General features: G+C 39.2%; 1 protein-coding gene across 2 annotated transcripts in view; it reads left to right on the top strand.

Annotated features, from left to right (window-relative positions):
- The first annotated feature begins 2,451 nt into the window (after positions 1-2,451).
- LOC115214322 (sorting nexin-33) overlaps positions 2,452-27,263 on the top strand; it is a 198,411-nt gene continuing 173,599 nt past the window's right edge. The window contains exon 1 of one of the 2 annotated variants that reach the window (XM_036505074.1): positions 2,452-2,463. In XM_036505074.1, the coding sequence (XP_036360967.1) occupies positions 2,452-2,463 (12 nt within the window). Of the gene's footprint in view, positions 2,464-11,552; positions 11,695-27,263 lie in introns of those variants that run through there. The other variant, XM_029783502.2, reaches the window with a different exon arrangement.

Below are 27,263 nucleotides of genomic sequence, written 5' to 3'. Positions count from 1 at the left end.
CCCAGTCTGATCTGGCAGTGTTTCTACAGCTGGATGCCTTTCCTAACACCAACCACTCCATGAGTGTAGTGGGTGCTTTTTACGTGCCATCTGCACAGGTGCCAGGTGAGGCTGGCAATGGCCACGGTCGGATTGGTGCATTTTACGTGCCACCAGCACGGAAGCCAGCCGAGGCAGCACTGGCATCGGCCACGATTCGGATAGCGCTTTTTACGTGCCACCGTCACGGAAGCCAGTCTAGGCGGCGCTGGCATCGGCCACCTTCAGATGGTGCTGTTTACGTGTCACCGGCTCAGGGATCACAACTGCAGTTTCCATTGATTTTGATGTTGGTGTACTTGACTCAATGGATCTCCTCAAGCACAGGGTCGAAATGGTGTTTCTTCACTTGCCACCTGCACAGAAGTCAGTCCAGCGGTCCTGGCAACTGCCGGGTGCCAGTCATAGGATTGGTTCGATTTCAATTCCAATTTCGAATTCGATTTCACTTGCCCCAACAGGTCTTCGCAAGCAGAGTTTAGTGTCCAATAAAGTGGGGTTGGCATGGGTGCCTGTCGTCGGATGAGGTATGATTTCGACTTCGCTTGCCTCAACAGGTCTTTGTGTGTCCAAGGGAGGAAAGACATGCATAAGTGGGCTGGACTCACTTGTCCTGCCTGGTCTTCTCACGCACAGCATATTTCCAAAGGTGGTCATTGCCTCGGTGAGGCATATATATATAAATGTAATATGTTTCAATTATTCGGTAGCCAGATGTTGGGGCAGAAACCCACACTGCCATCTCTTCTGTTATCCAGCCATCAGAGATGGCAGTGTGGATTTCTGCCCCGACATCTGAAACTCATGGCTACCGAATAATTGTCACATGTTACATTTACAGATAAATTCCTCTATTTACATAATATCGAGGTCTCTTTCATTCTTTTGTTGTCTTAACATTTCTTTCAATATATATCTAAAATTAGAAAAAAACTCACCTTTTATCAATTCAAAATGAACAATTAAATTACACCATCTAATGTGTGTGTATGTGTGTATATATAAATATATATATATATATAAAAATGAATATATATATATATATAAATAAATATACATACATACATACATACATACATACATACATACATACATACACATATACATATATATTCCTTTTTATTTTCAGAGAAATTGGTTTTCTTTATATTTGGAACTCTACACTCTCAAAAGTTATCCAACGAATTTTAAAAAATGGAGATATTCTAATCGGGGTATCAGTGTAGGGTGTGGTCTCTCTCACTAACGAAGAAACGTAACGAAAACAAAACAAATGGTCTGGTGTTCCTCTACAAGCAAAACAAAAAATTATGTGTGTGTGTGTGTATATATATGTATATATAAATGAATATATATATATATATAATATATATATATATTTATATGATGATGATGATGATGATGATGATGATGATTATATATATATATATATATCATCAACATCATCATCATCATGATATATATATATATATAATATATATATATATTCATATATATATTCATTTATATATACATACATTTATATGTATGTGTATATATATATATATATATATATATATACATATAAATGTATATATATATATACACATAAATGTGTGTGTGTATATATATATATAAATGAATATATATATATATATATAATATATATAGATACATACATATATACATATATATATATATATATATGTGTGTATGTATGTATGTATTCATATACATACATATATACTCATATGCCTGTTTCACTGAATACACAACTCTGTTCAAGTTTTCCATGTCTTCTCTTTCTTTAACTTTTCTTCTTGAGTTGATTTGCAACAATAGAATTTCTGTTCTGCGATTGATTCTTCTTTTTTCTTTCATTCTTTCTTTTTGACTCTCTGACAATTTCTTCAAAGAGGAAATTAGAACTGGTTAGACTTGGAGTGGAGTGAGACTCACTGGGACCTTCAATTAACCAGGCACATGGAATCGGAATCGAAATTGAACCTATCCTATGACTGGTACCCGGCAGATGCCAGGACCCCTGGACTGGTGGTACGTAAAAAGCAGTATCCGAATCGTGGCTGAAGCCAGCGCCGCCTCGACTGGCTATCGTGCCGGTGGCACGTAAAAAGCACCATCCGAATCGTGGCCGAAGCCAGTGTCACCTCGACTGGCTTCCGTGCCGGTGGCACGTAAAATGTACCAATCCGACCGTGGCCAGCCTCACCTGGCACCTGTGCGGGTGGCATGTAAAAAGCACCCACTACACTCACGGAGTGGTTGGCATTAGGAAGGGCATCCAGCTGTAGAAACATTGCCAGATCAGACTGGAGCTTGGTGCAGCCTTCTGGCTTCCCAGATTCCCGGTCAAACCGTCCAACCCATGACAGCATGGAGAACGGACGTTAAAGGATGATGATGATGATGATGATGTACCAGAGGGTAAATATAAAAGTCCCTTAATGTTTATTAATAAGACTTTTATGGCATATTTTAAGGCAGAGGCATGGCTGTGTGGTAAGAAGTTTGCTTCCCAACCACATGGTTCTGGGTTCAACCCCATTGTGTGGCACTTTGGGGAAGTGTCTTCCATTATAGCTTTCGTCAAACCAAAGCCTTGTGAATGGATTTGGTACAGGGAAACTGAAAGAAACTGGTCACATATATGCATGCATGTGTGTCTGTGTTTGTCCCTCACCACCACTTGAGAACCGGTGTTGGTGTGTTTACATCCCTGTAACTTAGTGGTTTGCCAAAAGAGTAATTTGAATAAATACCAAACTTAGAAAAAAAAAGTACTGGGGTTGATTGATTCTATTAATTAAAAAGCCTTCGAAACAGTGCCCCAGCATGGCCACAGTCTAATGCCAGAAGCAAGTAAAAGATCATTTAACATCCATTTTCCATGCTGCCAAGGGTTGTAGTTGTTATGGTGTTATTCTGTTTATTCTATTACTTGTTTCAGTCATTTGACCACGGCCATGCTGGAGCACTGCTTTTAGTCAAGCAAATCGACCCCAGTGCTTATTCTTTGTAAGCCTAGTACTTATTCTATTGCTCACTTTTGCCGAACCGCTAAGTTACGGGGATGTAAACACACCAGCATTGGTTGTCAAGTGATGCTCGGCGAGGGGAACAAACACAGACACACAAACATATACACACACATACATACATATAATATATATATATATATATATATATATATATTATATATATATATATGTATATATATACATATATATATATATATATATATACATATATATATATATATATATATATATATATATACATATACGCTGGGCTTCTTCCAGTTTCCACCTATCAAATCCACTCACAAGGCTTTGCTCAGCCCAAGGCTATAGTAGAAGACACTTGCCCAAGGTGTCACGCAGTGGGACTGAACTCAGGACCATGTGGTTGGTAAGCAAGCTACTTACCACACAGCCACGTTTTTTTTTTTCCCTCTAACGTAATCTAATCTGGCCCCTAAAATGACTTTCTCCATTGTCGGTCATTTACAAATCAGCAGACAACAACAAAAGTAAAAGAAAAAAAAAACAAAAACAAAAAGTCCCCAAATTTAAACTGCAAAGTTACAGCTGAATCATTTCCTTTTATTCCACCCACCCCCGGCTCTGTGCCCCCTACCCCACCACTGCCACCACCACCACTGCCGCCACCGCCACCACCACCACCACTGCCACCACTGCCACTGCCACCACCACCACCACTGCCACTGCCACCACCACAACCACCACCACCATCACCACCACCACCACCACCACCAGCGATTTTTCTGTAAGTTAATATTAGTTTTTGTAATTGCCAGTGGAACGTTATAAGCATATCCAAGCGTGATTGTTGTCAGGGCCCTGCATTGGCTCTTGTGCCGGCAGCAGGTGAAAAACAGCATTCAAGCATGATCGTTGCCAGAGTCGCCCTACTGGCACATATTCCGGTGGCACATGAAAAACAACATTTGAGCGTGGTCGTTGCCAGTGGCGCCGGACTAGCTCCCATGCAGGTAGCACATAAAAAACACTTTTTGAGCGTGGTTGTTGCCAGAACCGCCTGACTGGCCCTTGTACTGGTGGCACGTAAAAGCACCCACCACACTCTTGGAGTTAGGAAGGGCATCCAGCTGTAGAAACTTTGCCAGATCTGACTGGAGCCTGGTGCAGCCTCTAGCTCGCCAGTCTTCAGTCAAACTGTTCAACCCATGCCAGTATGGAAAGCAGATGTTAAACGATGATGATGATGAAGACATTACCGAGCGGTTAAAAATTTGCTTCACAATACTGAAACCATGAGTTCAATCTTGGACATGTATCTTTTACCATAGCCTCAAGTTAGTCCATGCCTTGTGAGTGAAGCAAGTTAAATGGAAACTGTGTGGAAGCCTGAATCTGATGGCGTACACCTATAAGTCAAAGATCCAACTTCATCGTTTGGCCAGAGAATTACAGGTAGATGTTAAGGGTACACGTGATGACAAGAGTTGCAGTTGATTCAATGAATAGAACAGCCAGCTCATGAAATCAACATGCAAATGGCTGAGTATTCCTCAGACACATGTACCCTTAATGTAGTTCTCAGGGAGATTCAGTGTGACACAGAATGAGACAAGGCCGGCCCCTTGAAATACAGATACAACTCACTTTTGCCAGCTGAGTGAACTGAAACAACGTGAAATAGAGTGTCTTGCTCAAGAATAGATGTCACCAGGAATCAAACTCAAAACCTTACAATTGGGATCGGGGTACCCTGGCCACTGAGCCACACTAACCCTTTCTGCGCAGAAACTAAGTTTTGCTCAGTTCCTTGGTACATGGAAACCAAATTGTTTTTGATTGTGGTCTACATTTTTTGGAATTCTCTACATTTCATGACAATAGAACCCACATATTTTTAATGGTGAACAGAAAGAAGTTGCAGGAACTGATTTGCATATATAATTTATGTGTTACTTCACCATCATCATCATCATCATCGTTCAACGTCCGTTTTCCATGCTGGCATGGGTTGGACGGTTCGACTGGGGTCTGGGAAGCCAGGAGGCTGCACCAGGCTCTAGTCTGATCTGGTAGTGTTTCTACAACTGGATGCCCTTCCTAATGCCAACCTCTCAAGAGTGTAGTGGGTGCTTTTTTACGTACCACCGGCACAGGGACCAGAGGGGGCTGGCAACGGCCACGATCGGTTGGTGCTTTTTACGTGCCACCAGCACAGAAGCCAATCAAGGCAGCGCTGGCATCGGCCACGTTTGGATGGTGCTTTTTATGTGCCACTGGCACAGGGATCACAACTACAATTTCCATTTGATTTTTTTATGTTGATGTACTTGACTCAATAGGTCTCCACAAGCAGTGTGTGTGTGTGTATATATATATCATCATCATAATCTTCTTCTTCTTATTATTATTATTATTATTAATAATATCATTATTACCTCTGCCTTAGCAAAGGCAGAGGTATTGTTTTCAGTCATGTTTGTTTGTTTGTTTGTCCGTGGACAAGATATCTCAAGAACCGCTGGATGGATTCAGATGAAACTTTCAGGGATGTTTGGCCTCATGACTGGCACAAACTTATTTGATTTTGTTATCAATCTGGTACCGAACAGAGCGACCCAATTTGTACTCCTACGAGAAAATCACTCAACAGAGTTTGGTTGTTATCATTTTCATAAGGTCTGTGTGTACGAATTTTGTATACCAATATTGTTGGGAAAGAAAAAGAGTAAAGATTAAATGCAAAGTATACATAATTGAGTTTTTAATTGACTGAAATAACAAGTAATTATAAATGCAACATTTCATGTGAAACAACCTAATATATATGTATGTATGACTATGTATGAATGTGTGTGTGTATGTATGAATGTGTGTGTATGAATGTGTGTGTGTGTGTGTGTGTGTGTGTATGAATGAATGTATGTATGCATGAATGTATGAATATGTGTGTGTGTGTATATATGTATTTCACTACTGCCCACAAGGGGCTAAACACAGAGGGGACAAACGGATTATGTCGATTACATCAACCCCAGGGCGTAACTGGTACTTAATTTATCGACCCCGAAAGGATGAATGGCAAAGTCGACCTCGGCGGAATTTGAACTCAGAACGTAACGGCAGACGAAATACGGCTACGCATTTCGCCTGGCGTGCTAACGAGTCTGCCAGCTCGCCGCCTTATTGCGTGTGTGTATATATGTATGAATGTATGTATGCATGTATGAATGTGTGTGTGTATATGTATGTACACGTATATTTCAAGTGAGTCTTAGTGCTATTGGTAACATGTAAGCCCAAACTCCCTGTCACATGATTGGACCTTCAGCACTTAAACTAGTAACCCTACCAAGCCTGCTTGGTCAGGAGGGTAGCTTTTGTTGGACAGCCTGCAGAATGGAAAACAAAACCTGTCAAAGGATAGATAAACTCATTAGAGTCAAGGGCCATCCAGCTGCTGGGGTGAGAGACCCCTAATCTTTGTTTAGACACCTCCCTAAAAGGAGGTAATTCTGAAGTCACATCAACCACATTGTGAAGCTGAAGGCCAGGCTCTTACTTGTTTCCAGACAACTTGGCTTCGTAGGTGAGGGTCATGGCAGTGTTATTGTGCAGGCTGTTATTGACTTTAAACTTCAGCACAGGCATTGCTGACAGCCACAGTCTTTAACATCTGGCAATAAGATAATTTTTCAGTAATGGTTATACTAACAATGAGTTGACCACTAATATGTATGTATGTGTGTGTGTGTGTGTATGTATGTATGTATCTATGTATGTATGTATGTATGTATGAATCTATGTATGTATGTATGTATGTATGTTATGTCAGGTCACTTTCGAGTGCTACTGGTAACATGTAACCCAGTACAACCTGTTGCATGGTCGGGTCGTTGGCGACTAAACCGGCAACCCCACCAAGCTTGCTTGGTGAGGAGGGTGTTTATTGGACACCCTGCGGGATGAAAAACAAAACCCATCAAAGGGTGGAGGAACTCTTGAGAGTCAACGGCCATCCAATAAATGTTTTAAGGCTGTATCATGCGCGTGGACATAGAAATAATCGGACTGAATACCCGATCGCGCGGTTAAACCATTGGGAGTGAAGGAACCTAGCCTTTGTTAGGGCATCCTTCTAGGAGAGGGTAACTCAGGTAACTGGGATAACTCTGACATAAAACTTGCGGCTCAGTGGTTACCGATGATGTTGACTTGTTCTTCTTTTCAGATTATGACTGCTGTTGCTTAGTGAGTGGGATTGACTCAGTGCACAGCTTTTCCTCACTTTAAAAAAAATCTTCTTGCACAGGCATTGCACAATAACAACATTGATTAAGCCTTCGTGCAATGGCCATACTCGATAATGATGGGGCAGCCACCATGTATGTATGTATGTACACGTGTTTGTGCATATGTTCTCTTCTATTTTTAAAGGAAGGACTTAGCTTCTAACAAAGATGCAAAGATATATCATTGGAATGTAGGCGCAGGAGTGGCTGTGTGGTAAGTAGCTTGCTAACCAACCACATGGCTCCGGGTTCAGTCCCACTGCGTGGCATCTTGGGCAAGTGTCTTCTGCTATAGCCCCAGGCCAACCAATGCCTTGTGAGTGAATTTGGTAGACAGAAACTGAAAGAAGCCTGTCGTATATATGTATATATATATATGTATGTGTGTTTGTTTGTGTGTCTGTTTTTGTCCCCCTAGCATTGCTTGACAACCAATGCTGGTGTGTTTATGTCCTCGTTACTTAGCGGTTCGGCAAAAGAGACCAATAGAATAAGTACTGGGCTTACAAAAAGAATAAGTCCTGGGGTTGACTTGCTCGATTAAAGGCGGTGCTCCAGCATGGCCGCAGTCAAATGACTGAAACAAATAAAAAGAGTAAAAGAGTAAAGAGAGCAAAAACAAATTTACATTCTGAACTCAGGAAAAGTCCTGCATATTTTTACCGTTCCAGTGTGAATGTCAGGTGGTTGATTTCTGTTTCTGAAAACCTTAACTTTTCCAGATCATCAAGAAAGGCTGCACTTCATGTCAATGCTAGTGTCATCTTTAAGCCTCTGGGAAACGTACCTTTGCATAGTCTTCTTTTAGTATGTAGAGCAGATCACATCTAGGTCTCCTTTGAGGTATATTAGTCCAGCTGTTTTGGGGTTGTATGGGAGGTGACCAGGAAGAGTACTTCCTGAGCAGCTCCCTCTTGACACATATGAGGTTGTTCCCTTCACTTTTTGCATGCATGTATGTTTGTATGGATGTGCTTATTTTATCTGATAGGAAAACATCTCTCACACCAAGGTGACTGCAGCCCTTTCCTCAAGCCAGCCTTCTACTTGCACACTAAATCTGCTCAATGCACACGTATAATGCACATATTTTTACTCATTGACAACAGTGCACACACCAATGATGAACTTATATTCAGGACAATGTACGCTTAGAAAATACTTTCTCTTTAAGGAAATACTTCCTTAAATTTTAAAATCCTGAGTTCCAACCCTTCCCAAGCAAAAATTAGACACCCTCCTGTGGCACATTTTCCTAAATATAATCTCAAATTGCCTGTAGCCATTTTAAGGACAAATCTAAAGATTACTGGAATAAAATGGTGATGGCTTCATCAAAACTAAGCCAGGAATCTTTCTTCTGACATGAAACTTAAGTAGTTTGTCACCAAAAAATACTGTATATAAAATAATGTATAACTCTCAAATGTTTTGAGAGCTATTTTGCTGAATCTATCAACAAATGAATAGTACACAATGTGTGTGTTTGTGTGTACATTATACACACACACACTCATATATACAAGGCAGCGAGCTGGCAGAACCATTAGCACGCCGGGCGAAATGCGTAGCCATATTTCGTCTGCCGTTATGTTCTGAGTTCAAATTCCGCCGAGGTCGACTTTGCCTTTCATCCTTTTGGGGTCGATAAATTAAGTACCAGTTACGCACTGGAGTTGATATAATCGACTTAATCCGTTTGCCTGTCCTTGTTTGTCCTCTCTGTGTTTAGCCCCTTGTGGGTAGTAAAGAAATACATATAGATAAATAGATAGACAAACATCCAAATAAATATTCCAACCCTGCAATGTAATCAGATGCAAATTTTACCCCGTTTCTATTTCTTCTCATCCTTCACTTCCTCCTTTTGCTTTTCTTTGATAAAGAGTATAACCCCAAATCTTAGATTCTCTTCTTCTATTTCTTCCTTTTTAGATGCATTTAATCTCTGATTGCCATTCTTTCTTCTTTGCTTTATCCACCACATTTCATCATTTCTAACTTCCTGATGGTTTCCTTTTGGATTTTGCTGCCCCTCGTCATATGTTTCCCCAAAGGAGGACCTTCCACTCCCGGTTGTTGGTTCTGAATTATCATCAATGCTTCTGTAACTTTGCTTTTCCTAGGTAGGGTTGTTGGCCCTACGCAATCCCATTTTTACTCCCAGGAAGAGGTGGTCCTTATTAGCCTGACCTCAATCCTTTGAGGTACACAAATTACTACACTGCAACAAGGATTGGACCTTGTAAGGGCGTTTTCCTTTCACCTTCCTCCATATTTTAAGTTCAAGAACTTTTTGTCAATATGAGAATAGTATTGATTAATTAAAGTTATCATGCTTGTACTTTACTTTGTCTGTTTCTAGTAAAGGACATCAGTTGTTCATCACACCTGCTTCTAATTAACAACATTCAGTTCCTTATGCTTCAGCTTACCAGCATCAACTCTCATCATTTCTGCTTCTTGGTTTACAACACCAGCTGCCATTCATTTTACTTCCAGTTACCGGCACCAGCTCTTCATCAGTTCTGACTCTTGTCAACAGAACTGGATGTTCAATGATTTTGTTTCTGTATGTCAGTCAGTTATCTGAGAGATAAGACAATAAGGGTACCAAAGACAGCTCTTTTGGAAGAAGCAACCGTATACTTTCAAGTTGAAAATAAAATGAATTTGGTTTAATTGAATTAAGAGTTGAGATGTGCTGAATACTAAAATGTTTCTGGATCCTATGAAAATCTGTCAAAGAATTTCTAAGATGCTTCATCTATACAATACTTTAGTTATTGAGCATGTGCACGTGTATATGAATGATAGCGAGAGAGAGAGAGAGAAAAAAAAGAGAGAGAGAGGTTGTAATCAGAATACATAGAAATGCAAATGCTGTACTGCAGACTCGTGCATTCATTGACAATATGAAAAAAAAAAATCAATCGTCTCCAATTGTCCCATAGGTTAAATGACAGTTTCGATGCAAATGATGATAATGATAACAACGGTAGAGATGACGATAAAGACAAACATCAACAGAGACCATTCACCAACCGCATGAATGTTGCTGGTGATTATATCCAGTGTTTGAAGTATTAAACGGATAAGAGACAAAATCAATCGCTCTCCCTGGGTTAATCTGTTAACAGCTAACTTTTTCCTGACGTTAAGGTAATATAATCTCCACCAACCTCAGATTGATTTTATCAGGAGCAAGTATGCTCACCTGTTTTCAATTGCTTATCAATGACGATGATGACCATCTTCTTAATTTGCATCACGTTCGATGGCTGGACATTGCAATCTTTAATGCACAGCGTCGGACACAGACAGGATGAACAAGTGTTTTGATGGAGATGCCGAACTACATTACTCTACACGCATGTCTTCCCGTTTCCGCTAGAAGCCGAGTACATTTTTGTCCTGCTCACCTTTAATAGCCTCTATTCAAAGTATTCTACGAAACATCTTATAATAGGATATCAGGCCGTGACCTTACTAGCTAATGGTTAACTGTTGGCCAATTATTATGGAACTGTAGCAAGCACTGTAGAACAGGTAAGCTCTCGACAAGCTGTGTTAGTGACGTAGTTTGAATTTCTAGTCGAAAACATCTCACTTCCCTTATATCTCTATAGTCCAAATAGAAACATGAAAATCATATCTCATTACTTATAAAACGATAGGTCCTTGGGTCCTAAATCCACCAACAGAATAAATAGTAATAATAATAATAATAATAATAACTATACAACATCAATACAAGACGAGCCTGAAACCACGTTTAAAAGACATCGTCGTCTTCTTCCCTGACGAAGCTCGTCTGTTTGTGTTCGTGTGCTCAAAGAGAATAACAAGAGACGGATAGAGAGAACGAAAGAGAATGTGAAGGAAAAGGAGTGATAGATAAAGACAGCTGAAGGGACAAATAGATAATCAGAGACAAGCAGTTAGGCAGAAAGAAGAAATTATAACTAAATAATTATTTTCATTTCTTCTAAATCAAAAAAAATAAAAATAAAAAATTGGATTTAAAATTTAAAAAAATACACGAGAATAGCAGTAACAAAAAAAAATGTATCTTCTACTTCTCGACGTCCTTCCTGAATGACTACAACAAAGTCGATTTGTGAATTAACGTGCAATAAAAAAAAAATTTTAAAAAACAACTAAATAAGTGAACCAATAAATAAAAACTGCAAACAAACAAAACATAACGTCAGTGAGTGAGCGGTCGAGGCTGGAGTGCAAGGTGCTTCTTAGTGCAGAGTCGCTGCGAGTTACGGGCCTTTAGTGTATTTGTTATAAGTTGGTGTCTGTTTCCACAACAGATGTCAGTTATTTAAAGGTTGGCTACCATGGCAGAGGTGAGGGTAAGTTGTCAAAGCCTCGGGCGAATTTACATTTCAAATTCTAACTGTTTTCAACTCATAACACCTCACATTAATAATACATCGTTTTCTATTCTCAATTATAGCTGTCATTATAAATTAAGCCATTTTTAACTTCATATATATACACACATATATGGTGTGTATATATATATATACACACATATATATATTTAAATATATATTTAAATATATATATATACATATATATAAATATATATATATATATTTAAATATATATATATATACATATATATTTAAATATATATATATACATATATATATAAATATATATATATACATATATATAAATATTATACATACATATAAAAAAAAAATATATATATATACATACATATACATACATATATATATAATATATATATATATATATATATATATATAAATATATGCACACACACACACACAGTGCATTCAATTTGCTTATTATTTTGAACTGTTAGGTCGATAACATTTAACATGCATATAATGTAGAACAAAAAAAAAAGTCAACATCTGGATTCAGTTCTTGCACAGAGTTGATAAACGTGTCACACACACACACACACACACACACACACACAAATAAACATAATATGTCAGTGTTCTGATAAACAACATTTGATTTTTTTGTTATCAACGTTGGCTAATTGATCCCATTAATTGTTTTTCTTATTATCCTTCTTAAGTGTGTGTGTGTGTGTCTGTTTATGAGAGCATCTGAGAGTTATAATTACCATCATCCCGCCCCAAATTCTGTGTCAAACATTTCGCAAACACATGACATTTACTATTTCTTAAAAGATGCTCTTCAATATTTTATATTCTTGATTGTAAATGTGTTTACCATTTCCTCTCAGGGTCTTTGTTAATCTTCCACATTCTCATACTCTTCTATCTTATTCTTCGTATTCTAATACTTTTCCCTCTTTTTATTACTTCTTTCTTTCTTTGTCTTCGTCTATAATTCTATCCGCTTCTTTGCTGTCCTTAATTCTTTACTTTCTGTCTTTCCTCTAATTTCCTGAAACCCCTTTCCAAACTTATGCACCCTGTCTCGTGTCTATTTGGACTTCAACAAGTTCGTGTTGTCGAAATCTTGTTCGCGCCAGAATACCATTTTTCGTTTTGCTTTGTGGGCGTTCAAGAAAAAAAAAAGCAAAAAAAAAGAAAGAAAATTTAAAAAAAAGCGAAGAAGACCCATGCAAAGCGCCCCCCCTCCATCTCTGTACTCTCTCCCCCCCACGCCGTACTCCATCCGTCCTTTCTTCTCTTGTCTGACACTGATTTTTGTCTATCTTCACAAGTTATCGTTTAATACATATTTTATCGGTTGTCCTTAATAATAAACATAATAATTATAATTCTTTCTACTGGACAAGGCCTGAAATTTTGGTGGAGGGGTTAGTTACATCGACTCCAGTACTCAGCTGGTACTTTATTTTATCGACCTCATAAAGATGAAAAGCAAAGTTTGGCTTCGGCGGAATTTTAGCTCAGAACGTAAAGAAAAAAACCCGAAATAATAATAATAATAATATTTCTTTTATTAGCCATAGGGGTATAGATGAAGGGGGGAGGATACTGGAACGGCAAAATTCTTTTGCATATCGTATTTAATTTCGCCTTTCACCAAATTTGAGTTCGAGTCCCGCCTGGGCCAATGGAATAACAACCCCAGTATCAATATGCTACGTAGATTTTAGTTGACGAAATCTTGCCAGATTCCTATTCAGGTTCAATACTGTTGACATTAAGTGAAGAGGTTGATATCAGTGGGAAAATGCATGAAGGCCATAACTTCACATTTTCCCAATCCACCTGTGAATATAAGGTGTTCTTGATTATGCCAGAAATCAAACCTTTTATTGCATTTATCTATCTTTATTATTATTTCTCTTGTACCACCACCACAACCACCACCACCATCACGCCACTATGGAATCTGTGTGTGTGTGTGTTTTCTTTTTAGTTAACTTCTGTCGAGCACCAAAGTGGTGGCGGCGACAGCGGTCTGTAGTCGAGTTATATTCTGGAATCCGTCTCCTTCCTTCCTTCTTGTGTTTCCTTCTCTTTTTCATGGCTAAACTAACAGATCTAGTAGACATCTGAAGGCAACGGTTTTATATAACAGTGTGCGTGTGTGTTTATACATTTCCTGTGTCTGTAGGATGTTGTTGTTACGATCAGTGTAGACCACCACCGTTTTGTGTTGTAGTTCGTCCTTTGCTGTTGTCCTCGATGTTTTGGGCCCTTGTGGCCAATAAAGGAAATAACAGTCATTAGCCGAGTGATTAAGAAGACGGCTTTGCAATTACGAGGTCCTGGATTTGATCGCACTTCGTACGTGGCATCTTGGGCAGGTCTTTTTACCAAATGCAGGCGAACTAGAATTCGGAAGCGACAATCATGTCCGATCGTGTCACGCCGATTCTACCCGAATATTATGTTGTCTACGTGTAGTACTCGGTCACTAACACTTATAATATTCAACGAGTTGGCAGTTGAAAGGATTGAATAACTGGAACATTCATAATCGAAACCGACACACACACACACCACACACACACACACGTTTGTCTGTGTGGGGCGGGGGGAGTTCGTAAATTTGGTAAGTGTGCACATTCCGTCTGAGGAAAAGAATCTCGCTATCTCTGAAGCCCTTCGCTAGAGAAAGAAAAACAGACATCGTTGTTTATTTCTTTGAGTGCGGGTGTGAACACACATTCACACACGTGTGTGTGTGTGTGTGTCTGATACTTGCAAGTCCGATAATGTATATGAATGTCACAAAGTAAGGATGCCTTTTATGTGTGTATATTGTAGTACGAATGTTATGTGTTTGTAGTGTTGTATACTATATATATATATGTGTGTGCATACACTCACACACTGTTATAGTATTCATGTATGTATATATGTGTATGAATGTATGTCACGTGTTGAAATGATTGTCATGTTATCACTTTTCTAATTTTGTTACCATTTCTAACAAAGCTTAATTATATACAGTATTCACAATGTATAATTTGTTCAGCTGGCATCCTTCTCCCCACTCTCTCTCTCTCTCTCTGAGTTGCAGAACAAAATAGCCACAACAAAAACTAGTTTTACATAAATTCTAATAGAAGGAATAGAATTTATATTCTTGGAATATGGTACATGCAAAGACAGCCTTTTGCAGTGCTAGAATAACTAATAATTCAAAATGCTTTGAATATCTTCCATAATGTAGGTGCAGGAGTAGCTGTGTGGTAAGTAGCTTGCTAAACAACCACATGGTTCCGGGTTCAGTCCCACTGCGTGGCATCTTGGGCAAGTGTCTTCTGCTATAGCCCCGGGCCGACCAATGCCTTGTGAGTGGATTTGGTAGGCGGAAACTGAAAGAAGCCTGTCATATATATGTATATATATATGTATGTGTGTGTTTGTCCCCCTAGCATTGCTTGACAACCGATGCTGGTTCGGCAAAAGAGACTGATAGAATAAGTACTGGGCTTACAAAGAATAAGTCCCGGGGTCGATTTGCTCGACTAAAGGCGGTGCTCCAGCATGGCCGCAGTCAAAGGACTGAAACAAGTAAAAGAGTAAAGAGTAATGTGTAACATACACCATTTTGAAGAGCGTGTGAGGATTGGAGCAAAACTATTTGGCAAGAAGAAGTCTTGAAATCTAAAAGAATTGAGAAAGGGTCATCAAGGAAGTCAATATTTTCTTGTTAAATTCAATCTCACTTTTCTCAAAACGCTCAACATCATCATCTCCATTTAATGTCCATTTTTGATGTTGGGCATGGGTTGGATAGTTTGACAGGGGTCAACAAGCCAGAGGACTGCATCAGGCACCAATGTCTGCTTTGTAATAGTTTCTAGGGCTGGATGCCCTTCCTAATGCCAACCACTTTACAGTGTGTACAGGGAGCCTTTTACATGACACCAGCACCAGTGAAGTCACTGAGTAACTCATAAGACAAGACCTCTCAGCAGAGTGGGGGTGGGGAGTGGTTCAGAGGGATGTGGCTTTGTGTCAGGTGACGAGAGATTAAGAGGGATAGCAACAGGTGTGTTGCTGTTAAGAAGAGACATGCCTACCTCAGTTGGAAAAAAGAGAGATGATGGGGAAGGTATGTTGAGGTGTACCCTCAAGTTACAGGTGGGTGAACATAAGTGCTACAGAAGATTAGACAGGGTGGCAGGGCAAGTAAGTTTACAAGGGTGCAAAAGAAGGATTAAAGGAATGCAGTGAATGGTGAACATGGTTGCAGGAAGTCCTTAGTATATATAATGCAAGAATACCCTCTTGTATGCTTGGAACCTTCAAAATTCAAAGACAAAAAGAAAAAAAATATGCGCAGGAGTGGCTGTGTGGTAAGTAGCTTGCTTACCAACCACATGGTTCTGGGTTCAGTCCCACTGCATGGCATCTTGGGCAAGTGTCTTCTGCTATAGCCCCGGGCCGACCAATGCCTTGTGAGTGGATTTTGTAGACGGAAACTGAAAAAAGCCTGTCGTATATATGTATATATATATGTATGTGTGTGTATGTTTGTGTGTCTGTGTTTGTCCCCCTAGCATTGCTGGTGTGTTTACGTCCCCGTCACTTAGCGGTTCGGTAAAAGAGACCGATAGAATAAGTACTGGGCTTACAAAGAATAAGTCCTGGGGTCGATTTGCTCGACTAAAGGTGGTGCTCCAGCATGGCCGCAGTCAAATGACTGAAACAAGTAAAAGAGAAAAGAGAAAGAGAATTGTTTAAAACAGATCCCGTGAAGAATATTCTTTATAATTCTCTTATAGGCACAGTGTTATTACCCTTTGTTTATAAATGATTCCTAATTCAAAACTAATTTGGCATTATATACATATCCAAGAGTAAGATGCTTGATGTCGTTTGGAGAATACATCAAATATGTTGTGTAAATATCAATTTTAAAATTCTTCATTTTCAAAAACGAGGCATATAGTTTGAGAAATTATAATCTTATTTCATTAAATTTGCCACAAAAGCAGTACATAGAGTAAGGAAGTACTAGCTAGGGGGCTGCACCAGGCTCCAATCTGATCTAGCAATGTTTCTACAGCTGGATGCCTTTTTTAATGCCGACCACTCCGAGAGTGTAGTGGGTGCTTCTTACGTGCCACCAGCACGGGAGCCAGTTACGGGGCACAGGTGTTGGCCACATTCTGATGGTGCTTTTTACATACCACCAGCACAGGAGCCAGTCAGGTGGCCCTGGCATCGATCACGTTCAGGTACTGCTTTTTACGTGTCACAGGCACAGTAGCCAGTCAGCGAGTCCTGGCATTGATCACATTCGGATGGTGCTTTTTATGTGCCATTGCCATGGGAGCCAGTCAGGGGGCACTAGTATCGGCCATGTTGGGATGTTGCTTTTTACGTGCCACCTATCTATCTATACACCCACCCACCCACCCACATATAGTTTTAGTCATTAGACAGTGGTCAGGGTGGGGTAACACATTGTAAGGTTTGTTGACCGAATCAACCAGTATTTAGTCTTTTAAGTCTGGTACTTATTCTATCAAGCTCTTTGAGCAGACTGTTATGAGGACGTAAATAAACCAACACACACAACAGGCTTCCACACAGTTTCCATCAACCAAATTCACTTAAAAGGCATTCATTGGTCTAAGTTATGGTAGAAAACTTTGCCCAAGGTGTTGTGAAATAGAACCTGAAATATGTGGTTGCAAAGTGACCTTCTTAATCACACAGCAATACTTATATATCACGATATTAACCAGACTATTAGATGTTATACATCGCTGATCACAATGCGCTTTGCATTGTTTTAACCTTTGAATGATGCCACCCTACAGGCTAGCTGAACAGGCCAACATTTCCCCTGTTGCAGAGTTACCCATTTGCAGTTAAGTGGACTGGAGTACTATGAAATGAAGTCTCTTGCTCAAGAACACGGCATGCTGTCCATCCTGGGAATTGAACCGACGATTGCTTGATCATGAGTGCAACACCCTAGCCTCTTGGCCAAGTACCATCACATGCTTATTATATATAAGCTGACAAAAGGCGGCGAGCTGGCTGAATCGTTAGCACGCCGGGCGAAATGCATAGCCATATTTCGTCTGCTGTTACGTTCTGAGTTCAAATTCCACCGAGGTCGACTTTGCCTTTCAGGGTCGATAAATTAAGTACCAGTTACACACTGGGGTTGATGTAATTGACTTAATTCGTTTGTCCCCTCTATGTTTAGCCTCTTGTGGGCAATATAGAAACATATATATAAGCTGACAGTCAGAGATGTCCTCCTAGCCTGTACCATGCTTCTGTTAATTGTTTGAAGTGTCTGAAGTCAGTCTCCCAGCCTTTACCCAGTCGGACATCCAGGACGTAACAGCTGGAGAGAGAGAGAGAGAAAACTACACCAGCACTTCACTGCTACACCTGATCGCTGTGACAACTTGACCAATGGGAAAGACACAAAATAATAATAGTCAAGAGGATCAAATTCAAAACCTTGTGATCTTGTATCCAAATATATAGGGTGATTAAAAAGTAACTTCTTATTTTAAAATACTTATAAATTATTTATTAACTGTAATTTTTACAGAAAAATGGATATGAAAGGAAAGCTATTAGTATGAGGTTTTATTTAAAATTCAATATGGGTTCCAGGTGTCACCACCAGTTTTTCGAGTTGCTCCAAAATTGCCTCAACTGAATTCACCAGGAACTCTGGTAGGAAGGAAGGCATATAACTTCTCGTATTCGCCCCTTCAAGTTCTTCCAAAGTCTTTGGTTTGGTATGGTAAACTTGTTCCTTTAATCAACTCCAAAGAAAGTCGGGATTCCTGAATGGCCACTCATGTGGACCACGATGACCCATCCATCCCCTGGGGGGAAGTGGACATTCAGCTATTTACGAACGATTACATACTGCAAAAAACAAACACAGAAAAAAAAATGAGAAAAAAATTACAAATAATAAATAATTTATATTTAATTTTGTCAGTGATCAGGTCCCAGTCTCAAAGTGACAAATATTTTGGCAAATTAAATTTAAATGTTGAGGTTAATCTAACGGTTTTTGTGTGTTTTTAAATGGCTTATAAACACCTTCCACACTGTAATTGTTTTTTTTTCAACACATGCTCTCACATCAGGTCACTTGCTATGCAAGTACATCTCCGTAATGAATAATTTATAATTATTTTAAAATAGGAAGTTACTTTTCAATTACCCTGTATGTTATGCTGAAGGCAATTTTAACTCTGTAGGTTAATCTATATAACTGAAAATCTAATTATATAATAGCAGTGGTATTAATCTATGTAGCAGCAGTACCAACTTGAATAATATATGTTAATATGTATGGCTTATAAGTCTGAAATTAATTCACTTTTAGCATCCACTTTTCCATGCTTTGTTGAAGCAGATTTTCTATGGCTGGATGCTCTTCCAATCACCAACTCTCATCTATCTTCAAGTAAGGTAATAATATTTCCCCATGGCCAGACAAGGGTTTTCAACTATAGCCCCAGGCTGACCAGAGTGTTGTGAGTGGATTTCGTTGTTGGAAACTGGAGAAAGCCCATTGTGTATGTATCTAGATTTTTGTGTCTCTCACACCACTGCTTCACAACTGATGTTGGTTTGTTTCTGTCCCTATTACTAAGCAGTTCAACAAAAAAGAGACCAATACAATAGATAGCAGGCTTAAAAAAAAAAGTATCAGGGTTGATCCATTTGACTAAAAATTCTTCAGGGTGTTGCCCCAGCATGGCCACAGTCCAGTGATTGAAACAAGTACAAGATACATATATACATGTGTGTGTATGTATGTATATATATATATATTTATATACACATACACACACACTCACACACAGAGGCTTCTTTCAGTTTCCATCTCCCAAATCCGTTCACAAGTCTTTGGACAGCTTGGTACCATAGTAGGAGACACTTGGACAAGATGTCACACAATGGGGCTGAACCTGAAGTCACCTGGTTGGAAATCCAGTTCCTTTAACACAGTCACGCCTTTTAACGAGTCATAAAATTCCCATTATCAGCTTTGCCAGGTAAGTTGAGCATCCTGTTGACAAGATGGAAAGTTGATTGGTGGCTCTATGAATAGTAAAGATTGTTCAGAGAATATCAGGTTATTAGCATTCAGGAAAACCCAACAGAATGTCAGCCAATATGGGCAACTACGTGGTTTGTTTCATGTGCTAGAAAGAGCAGCTAAATCTTTCTGAAGTCATATCCAACTCGTTAAAGTAAAAAAAAAAGACTATAGAAATAGACATAGGCTTGTGTGTGTGTGTGTGGTTAAAAACTCAGTAGTTTTGGGAGTTTTGGGTTTGGTCCCGCTGCATGGCACCCTGGGTGTCTTCTACTGTGGCCCGGCCAACCAAAGCCTTGTCAGTGGATCTGGTTGACAAATAATATATGGAAGCCCATCGTATATGTGTGCGTCAGTTTGTCCACTGCTTAACAGCCGGTGCTGGTTTGTTTGTGTTCCCTCGGTGTTTCGACAAAATTGACTGATAGCATAAGTACCAAACTTAGAAGTAAGCACTTGGTTTGATTTGTTTCACTCAACCCTTAAAGGTGGTGCACCAGTATGGCCAAAGCTCAATGATTGAAACAAGTAGGAGGAACAGGAGTGGCTGTGTGGTAAGTAGCTTGCTAACCAACCACATGGTTCCGGGTTCAGTCCCACTGCGTGGCATCTTGGGCAAGTGTCTTCTGCTATAGCCCCGAGCCGACCAATGCCTTGTGAGTGGATTTGGTAGACGGAAACTGAAAGAAGCCTGTCGTATATATATATGTATGTGTGTTTGTGTGTCTGTGTTTGTCCCCCTAGCATTGCTTGACAACTGATGCTGGTGTGTTTACGTCCCCGTCACTTAGCGGTTCGGCAAAAAGTGACCGGTAGAATAAGTACTAAAGGCGGTGCTCCAGCATGGCCGCAGTCAAAATGACTGAAACAAGTAAAAGAGAAAAGAGAAGCAAAAGAAAAACGACCCAATGTGGTTCTAGGCACAGTTTTTGAATATAAGATGAGATGGTGCTGGTTGGAATATCTTTGATCATTGACCTGTTCTGTCGGGACTGACCTTGGGCTAAACAGCCACAACGCACTCCAGCTGAAATGCTTTTAGATGTGTTAAGCATTTCAGCTATTATCTTTTGAGCTGGCTACGACAGTCACCTGACCGCTAGCCGAGACAGATATGTGTTAATTGTTGTCACAATATAAGATATATTTTTATACACAAAAGAAAATCCATACGTTTCATAATGTAGATCTTTTATTTTATACTGTTATTTTGGGAATACTTGGGCTTTCATACACACACATCTATTTCCATTTATCACGTGGGTTTAGTTCCCCCCCAAAACACAATGATAAATGTATCTTCTCCATGCACTTTATAAATGGAATGAATAGAAGATTCATTGACACCAAACCCACGGCTCACGTCAGCAAACACTCTACCATCACATGTCTTTCTGATCCTCTATACTTTTTTTCCTGTAAAGAGTACACTTGCCTGCATTGTTTGTTTGGATCAAACGCCTTTGTATTTGTTTTTCTCTTCGCTGTGTCTCTCACACCACTGCTTCACAACTGATGTTGGTTTGTTTCTGTCCCTATTACTAAGCAGTTCAACAAAAAGAAACCAATACAATAGGTAGCAGGCTTAAAAAAAAAAAGTATCAGGGTTGATCCATTTGACTAAAAATTCTTCAAGGTGTTGCCCCAGCATGGCCACAGTTCCCCTGTTGATGGCTTCAATCAAGTACATAAATCTGTATAAAAAACATAAGCAGCCTCACAACACAATCATACAGACAAAACTCCTGTCTTCTTTCTTTTACTTGTTTCAGTCATTAGACTACGGCCATGCTGGGGCATCACCTCAAATTTTGGTTAAATGAATTGACCCTAAAACTTCTTTTTAATCCTGGTTCTTATTCTATCAGGATCTTTGGCCAAACTGCTAAGTTATGGGGACATAAACACACCATTACCAGTTGCCAGGCAGTGGTAGGGGATAAACACACACACACACACACACAAATATAGATGACCAGCTTCTTTCAGTTTCCGTCTACCAAATCCTCTCACAATGCTTTGGTCAGCCTGAGGCTATAGTAGAAGACACTTGCCCAAAGTTCCATGCAGTGGGACTGAACCCAGAACCAAGTGGTTGGGAAGCATTCTTGTGCTTGTTGCATTCTGAACACCTGAGCATTGGAAATGGTCACTGGGGCATGTTTTTATGCTCCAAGTAGAATCTTTGACTCAGTATTGACCCATGTTATTACAGATCAATCAGTGATGAACATAATATGGTTCACATGTATCATGTTATCCTGAATCAGTGATGATCAAATCTGATAAACAAGTTGTCAGAAACCATTGTTACATTGTATATTTTATTTTGAACTTCCAATTGCTTTCTGAAATAACACAGTGTCAGAAGCTACTGATGCAATATATTTAAACAGCAAGACAGCAAGCTGGCAGAAACGTTAGCACACCGGGCGAAATGCTTAACGGTATTTCGTCTGTCTTTACATTCTGAGTTCAAATTCCGCCAAGGTTGACTTTACCTTTCATCCTTTTGGGGCCGATAAATTAAGTACCAGTTACGCACTGGGGTCGATGTAATTGACTTAATCTCTTTGTCTGTCCTTGTTTGTCCCCTCTATGTTTAGCCCCTTGTGGGCAATAAAGAAATAAGAGATGTTAGCACACCAGGCAAAATGCTTAGCAGTATTTCATCTGTCTTTACATTCTGAGTTCAAATTCTGCCGAGGTTGACTTTGCCTTTTCTCCTTTCGGAGTTGATAAATTAAGTACCAGTTGCATACTAGGGTCAATCTAATTGGCTGGCCCCCTCCCCCAAAATTTCAGGCCTCGTGCCTAGAGTAGAAAAGCAATACTTTTATACAGCAGACCACATATAAAAAGAAAGACAGACTTCAACCTAAATGCCAGAATATCCAATATGCATTGGAGAGAAAAACATTGACAACAATGAAACAATTCTGTTGATGACTGTGACCTTGTCATTTGCACGGCAAAGAGAAATGGGGAACTGTTTTACAAGCATTTGCTGAGCATTTTTATGACCTAAAACAATAGTTAAGTATTTGTCCTTTAGATTTATGAAGAAAATCAAACTATCACTGGCAAAATAACATCTTTGGTTTTGTAAACCTCTGGAGCAGTTTGATCTCTGTTTATTGCTTGGTACCATGTTTACCATATTTGTACTTTGGCTGATGCGCTAACAACTGTATCGATTCTGGAAGAATGACAGATTGATTTAATCTTTGTTGGATTTGAAATTAGAGTACAGAGTACTTGGAAATGAAAGCTTTTTGTAAGTCAGAGTTCCTGTTAAACTGTTCAATGCATGCCAGCATGGAAAGCGGATTTTAAATGATGACAATGATGATGTTGCAGTCACTTGTTAAGACTCAACAACCAGAAACTGCATCACAGTAAACAGCCTCCTGAAATTTTAGTAAACTATTTTCTCTTCTTTTGATTATTTTGCATGGTTGAGGCAAAATCTATTTCTCTTCTCCTCCCTCCTTACTACTTCTCTATTCTTTAATTTCTCTCTCTCTCTCTCTCTCTCTCGTTTTCACTAATTTGTTTATATGAAACTGGGTTAACACAATGATACTTGTTCTTCCTCTTTGCATCCGTCTTATGGGAGAAACCCGCCACTAGTTTAAAAAATTGTCTACACTCGAATTTACGAAGAAACACTTTGACGAACGTTTTACTTCACAACAGGTGTACACACTCAGATAGTCTTGCGTGTGCTCTTAATCAGAATAGTTTGGTTCTTTCGCAAGTTCAGAGAAATAACTATATCATCAATAAAGTCCCTGCGTCTTGTGTATATAGTTGCTCCCACAGCTATTGCTCGAAGGATTTCACCAAACAATGAGCTGAGAATCTGCCAAGTGAAGCACCAGCTTCTAACGAATATACATTCTTTCACTAATACTGAACACGTCTTTGGTGATACCTATAGCCAACAGGTGCGCTTGGGCCCGGTTGTCTCTTTGATCTTTCCTTGGTGCAGCTCTTCTAATTTACCAAAGGCCCTCTAAAGCTCTTGTAATGCTCTTTGTAATAAGGCTTACGTGTACTTCTCACATTGACTTATACACACACACAAACAGTGTTGATGGTTTGTCTCGTGACTCCAGTTTCAGTGAAGTCACTCTGGTGTGAAACTCAAGTCGTGAGAGAGAGACACACACACACGCGTGTGACCTGTGGACACACTTTGGAAGATCAAAAATAGGTGCGGCACCTTTTACTTCTGTAAACATGTCTCACGTGTTCAAATTTGCTGAAGCATGGAATAAACGACATGTGTCGGTTGTTAGCCGCCAGGGCGTTGTAACCTTCGAAAACTCCATGCTTTCCGATTTTCGCCAATTCTTTTCCATGACGCACCTATGCCCGTGTATGTTCATCTTTAGATATGTCGAGGGGACAAACAAGGATAGACAAAGGGATTAATTCGATTACATCGACCCAGTGCGAAACTGGTACTTTATCGACCCCGAAAGGCAAAGTCGACCTCGGCGGAATTTGAACTCACAACGTAAGGACAGACGAAATACCGCTAAGCATTTCGCCCGGCGCGCTAACGTGTCTGCCAGCTCGCCGCCTTAAAATGACAGGTTCCAGCGAGTTGAATTTTGGTTAAATGAATCGACCCTAAAACTTCTTTTTAATCCTGGTTCTTATTTTATCAGGATCTACTTATATATAAATTTAATATGCTTATCCTCCACAGTAAAAATACAACCATGCTGAATGTATCTATTTCTCTGAAGATTAAAAAAATTATGAACATCCTTAATTCCCAACCCTTATTGAGATCTTATCACTTGACCAATCCCAGAGAAACAATGTGTTTATATCCATATCAAACCATGTAGCTTCAGAGATACAACTACCAAACTGCACACCATCCATGCTTAACATTTAAAGTTGTTTGTTGATTGAGTGTATTGTAATGGATTTTGAAACTCGATCTTGGCAGTCAAAATGTTGTTTGGAAAGCTATTGAAATAACATTAATTTGTTATTAGTAATGATTTTATTATGTAAATTATTTGGGAATTTGAGTCAGAAGATTCATTATTGGACACAGCTATTGATTCTTTAGCAGATACATTTGGATAATTACAAAGTTTCAATTGTAAATGTAGATTTTGGAGTACTACAAACTGAGATTTGTAGGTCAAGATTTCAAGGCCAAGTGAAGGTAGCAAAATAAATAAAAATGTGGTATTAAATAAAGGATGTGGTCTCTTCAGTGAACTGGATATTGCAATAGAATCATTTCCTGGAGACGTAACTCTTCTGATATGAAGTGTTAGATTTATCAGTAGTAGCAAATCTGTAAGTTGCATGAAGAATAATGCTTAAGATATTGTCACCATGAGAGAGAGAAAGAGAGAGACTAGTAGATGAAAGCTTTTAAAAGATTTTTTATGTACATAACAATCGCTATGCAAACCTCCACTAGATTTTGTTTCAACATACTTTAGCTGTGTGCGTTGTTTCGTCAACTTTATATTTTTCTGGGGTTGATAAAATAAAGTACTGATTGATTTTACTCTTCCTTCAACAGGTCTTCATGTCATTGTAATTGAAGTTGCTGACACAAAATATCAATCAGTTATGTTCTAACATCTAAGTTCAAATCTTACTCTGGTCACATTTTGCATTTCATATCTCTAAGAGGTCAACCGAGCAAGTAATCTATTCTTTCCCCTAAACATCCTCCCCTCCAAAACAACAAAGCAAAACTTACTTGTTTTGAAACAAACATAAAACCTGTGACACATTGGAGATTAGACAATTGAACCCTGCAGACTTGATCCATGGGTCCTTAGCATTTGGACCAGATCTCCAGTCCTAGGATAACTCTGTCCTCTCAGTCCTCACCATTATAGTCAACCCTCGGACTGTTGAATCTTAGGACTCTTAGAGCCAGTTGCCTCGATTCCATGGTGTTAAAATGAGTGAGATCATAACACCCACCTCCCTGGATGGGATGCCACTCCATTACACGTTTGCCACCAAGTGGCTGGAACAATAACATGGAATGTGGTGCTTTGAAATGCACCACTTTGCGTAACCAACAGGCCACATTCCAATCTTGGAAACTGAGAAAAGGGTCACAGGGTCTATTGTGCTTAAAACCATTAAAAATTTACATCCAATTATTAAGTTCTCCCTTCTTCAAAAATGTAACAGTTTGAGAACTTAAGGCGTTTGTCTGCCTAATTCTAGGAATTCAGTCTGTTTCGATAAAAACTGCTGCCATCGTTAAAATATGAGAAACGACTGAAAATTATTGGTCTTAATCATTGTTCTCAAGTGATTATTAACCCCATTTCACTTAGCTCAGGTCAAGTGGAACTATGGTCAAAGAAATTTAGGCCGTGACCACCTCATCTATTGTATACCAAAGACTATATTATCCAACGTACGCCTCTTTAAAAGAGAGTGATTTGTCCAATAACTTTAGTTGAATGTTGAACGGACTTATGAATGTTCACTTGTCTACTCGGTGACAATTGTGGTGTTGATAAATAAAACTGCCATTCTATTCATATTTCCTTATTTGATCAGACTTTTTTCCATTGTCACGTCATGTTTTCCTTTTTGATGACGAGTTTTTAAAAGCTTTTTACTTCTCAGTCATATACTATATATCGGCCTGCAAAATGACTCAACACCTATTTTACTGTGATTTCATTGCTCAATTCTGTCTTGCCGGATCATATTATTTAATCGAATTTTTACGCTTACCTGTTGACACACACACACACACACACACACACACACGTATCGATGTGAGCAGGCTTGTCTTGATACTAAACTCACTTCCTACGCACACATTTTCTTATTCATATGTCATACGTATTATAAATTTTGACGTTAGAAAGTACAATATATAGATTGTATAGTACGTTGCTTATCTTCTGATTGAGGTCATTGTCGTCTCTGACCATCTGAGAAAGCCACTAACGTCAGTCTTACATGCCTTCTCTGTGAATCACTGTTCTTTATTTAGTGTTCCATCCTATTTCAATTAGCTCTTATCAAGGCCGAAGGAACTTCAGCTGTAGCCATCTCTTTTGTATACTAGAGGCATTTTTATCCGACGTAAAAAAAAAAAAAAGTATGATTTTATTTGTTCTAGAAATCACATAATCAAACACAAAACTCAACTTGCTTCTCAGCGATAAAAAAAAAAAAAAGTCGAATTTGGGATGGCTTCATAATGGAAGGAAATGAGATGACGACGTTGACCATGCCCTTCTTAGTAAGTACAAACTGGTTGGTAATGTGTGTCAAGTGAAATGGTTTCAACTGTAATTGACACCGGGTCACTAACTTGCTGTATAAATGGGATTATGTTTATTCAAGCCCCACAAGCACGCACGTGTGCGTGCGATTGGAGGATAATTTTTTCTAAGCGTGTGTGTGAGGGAACTTCTAT

This window comes from Octopus sinensis, linkage group LG7 (genome assembly GCF_006345805.1).
Source record: "Octopus sinensis linkage group LG7, ASM634580v1, whole genome shotgun sequence".
In the NCBI taxonomy this organism is placed as follows: domain Eukaryota; kingdom Metazoa; phylum Mollusca; class Cephalopoda; order Octopoda; family Octopodidae; genus Octopus; species Octopus sinensis.
This window is presented reverse-complemented; position numbering and strand designations above follow the sequence as displayed.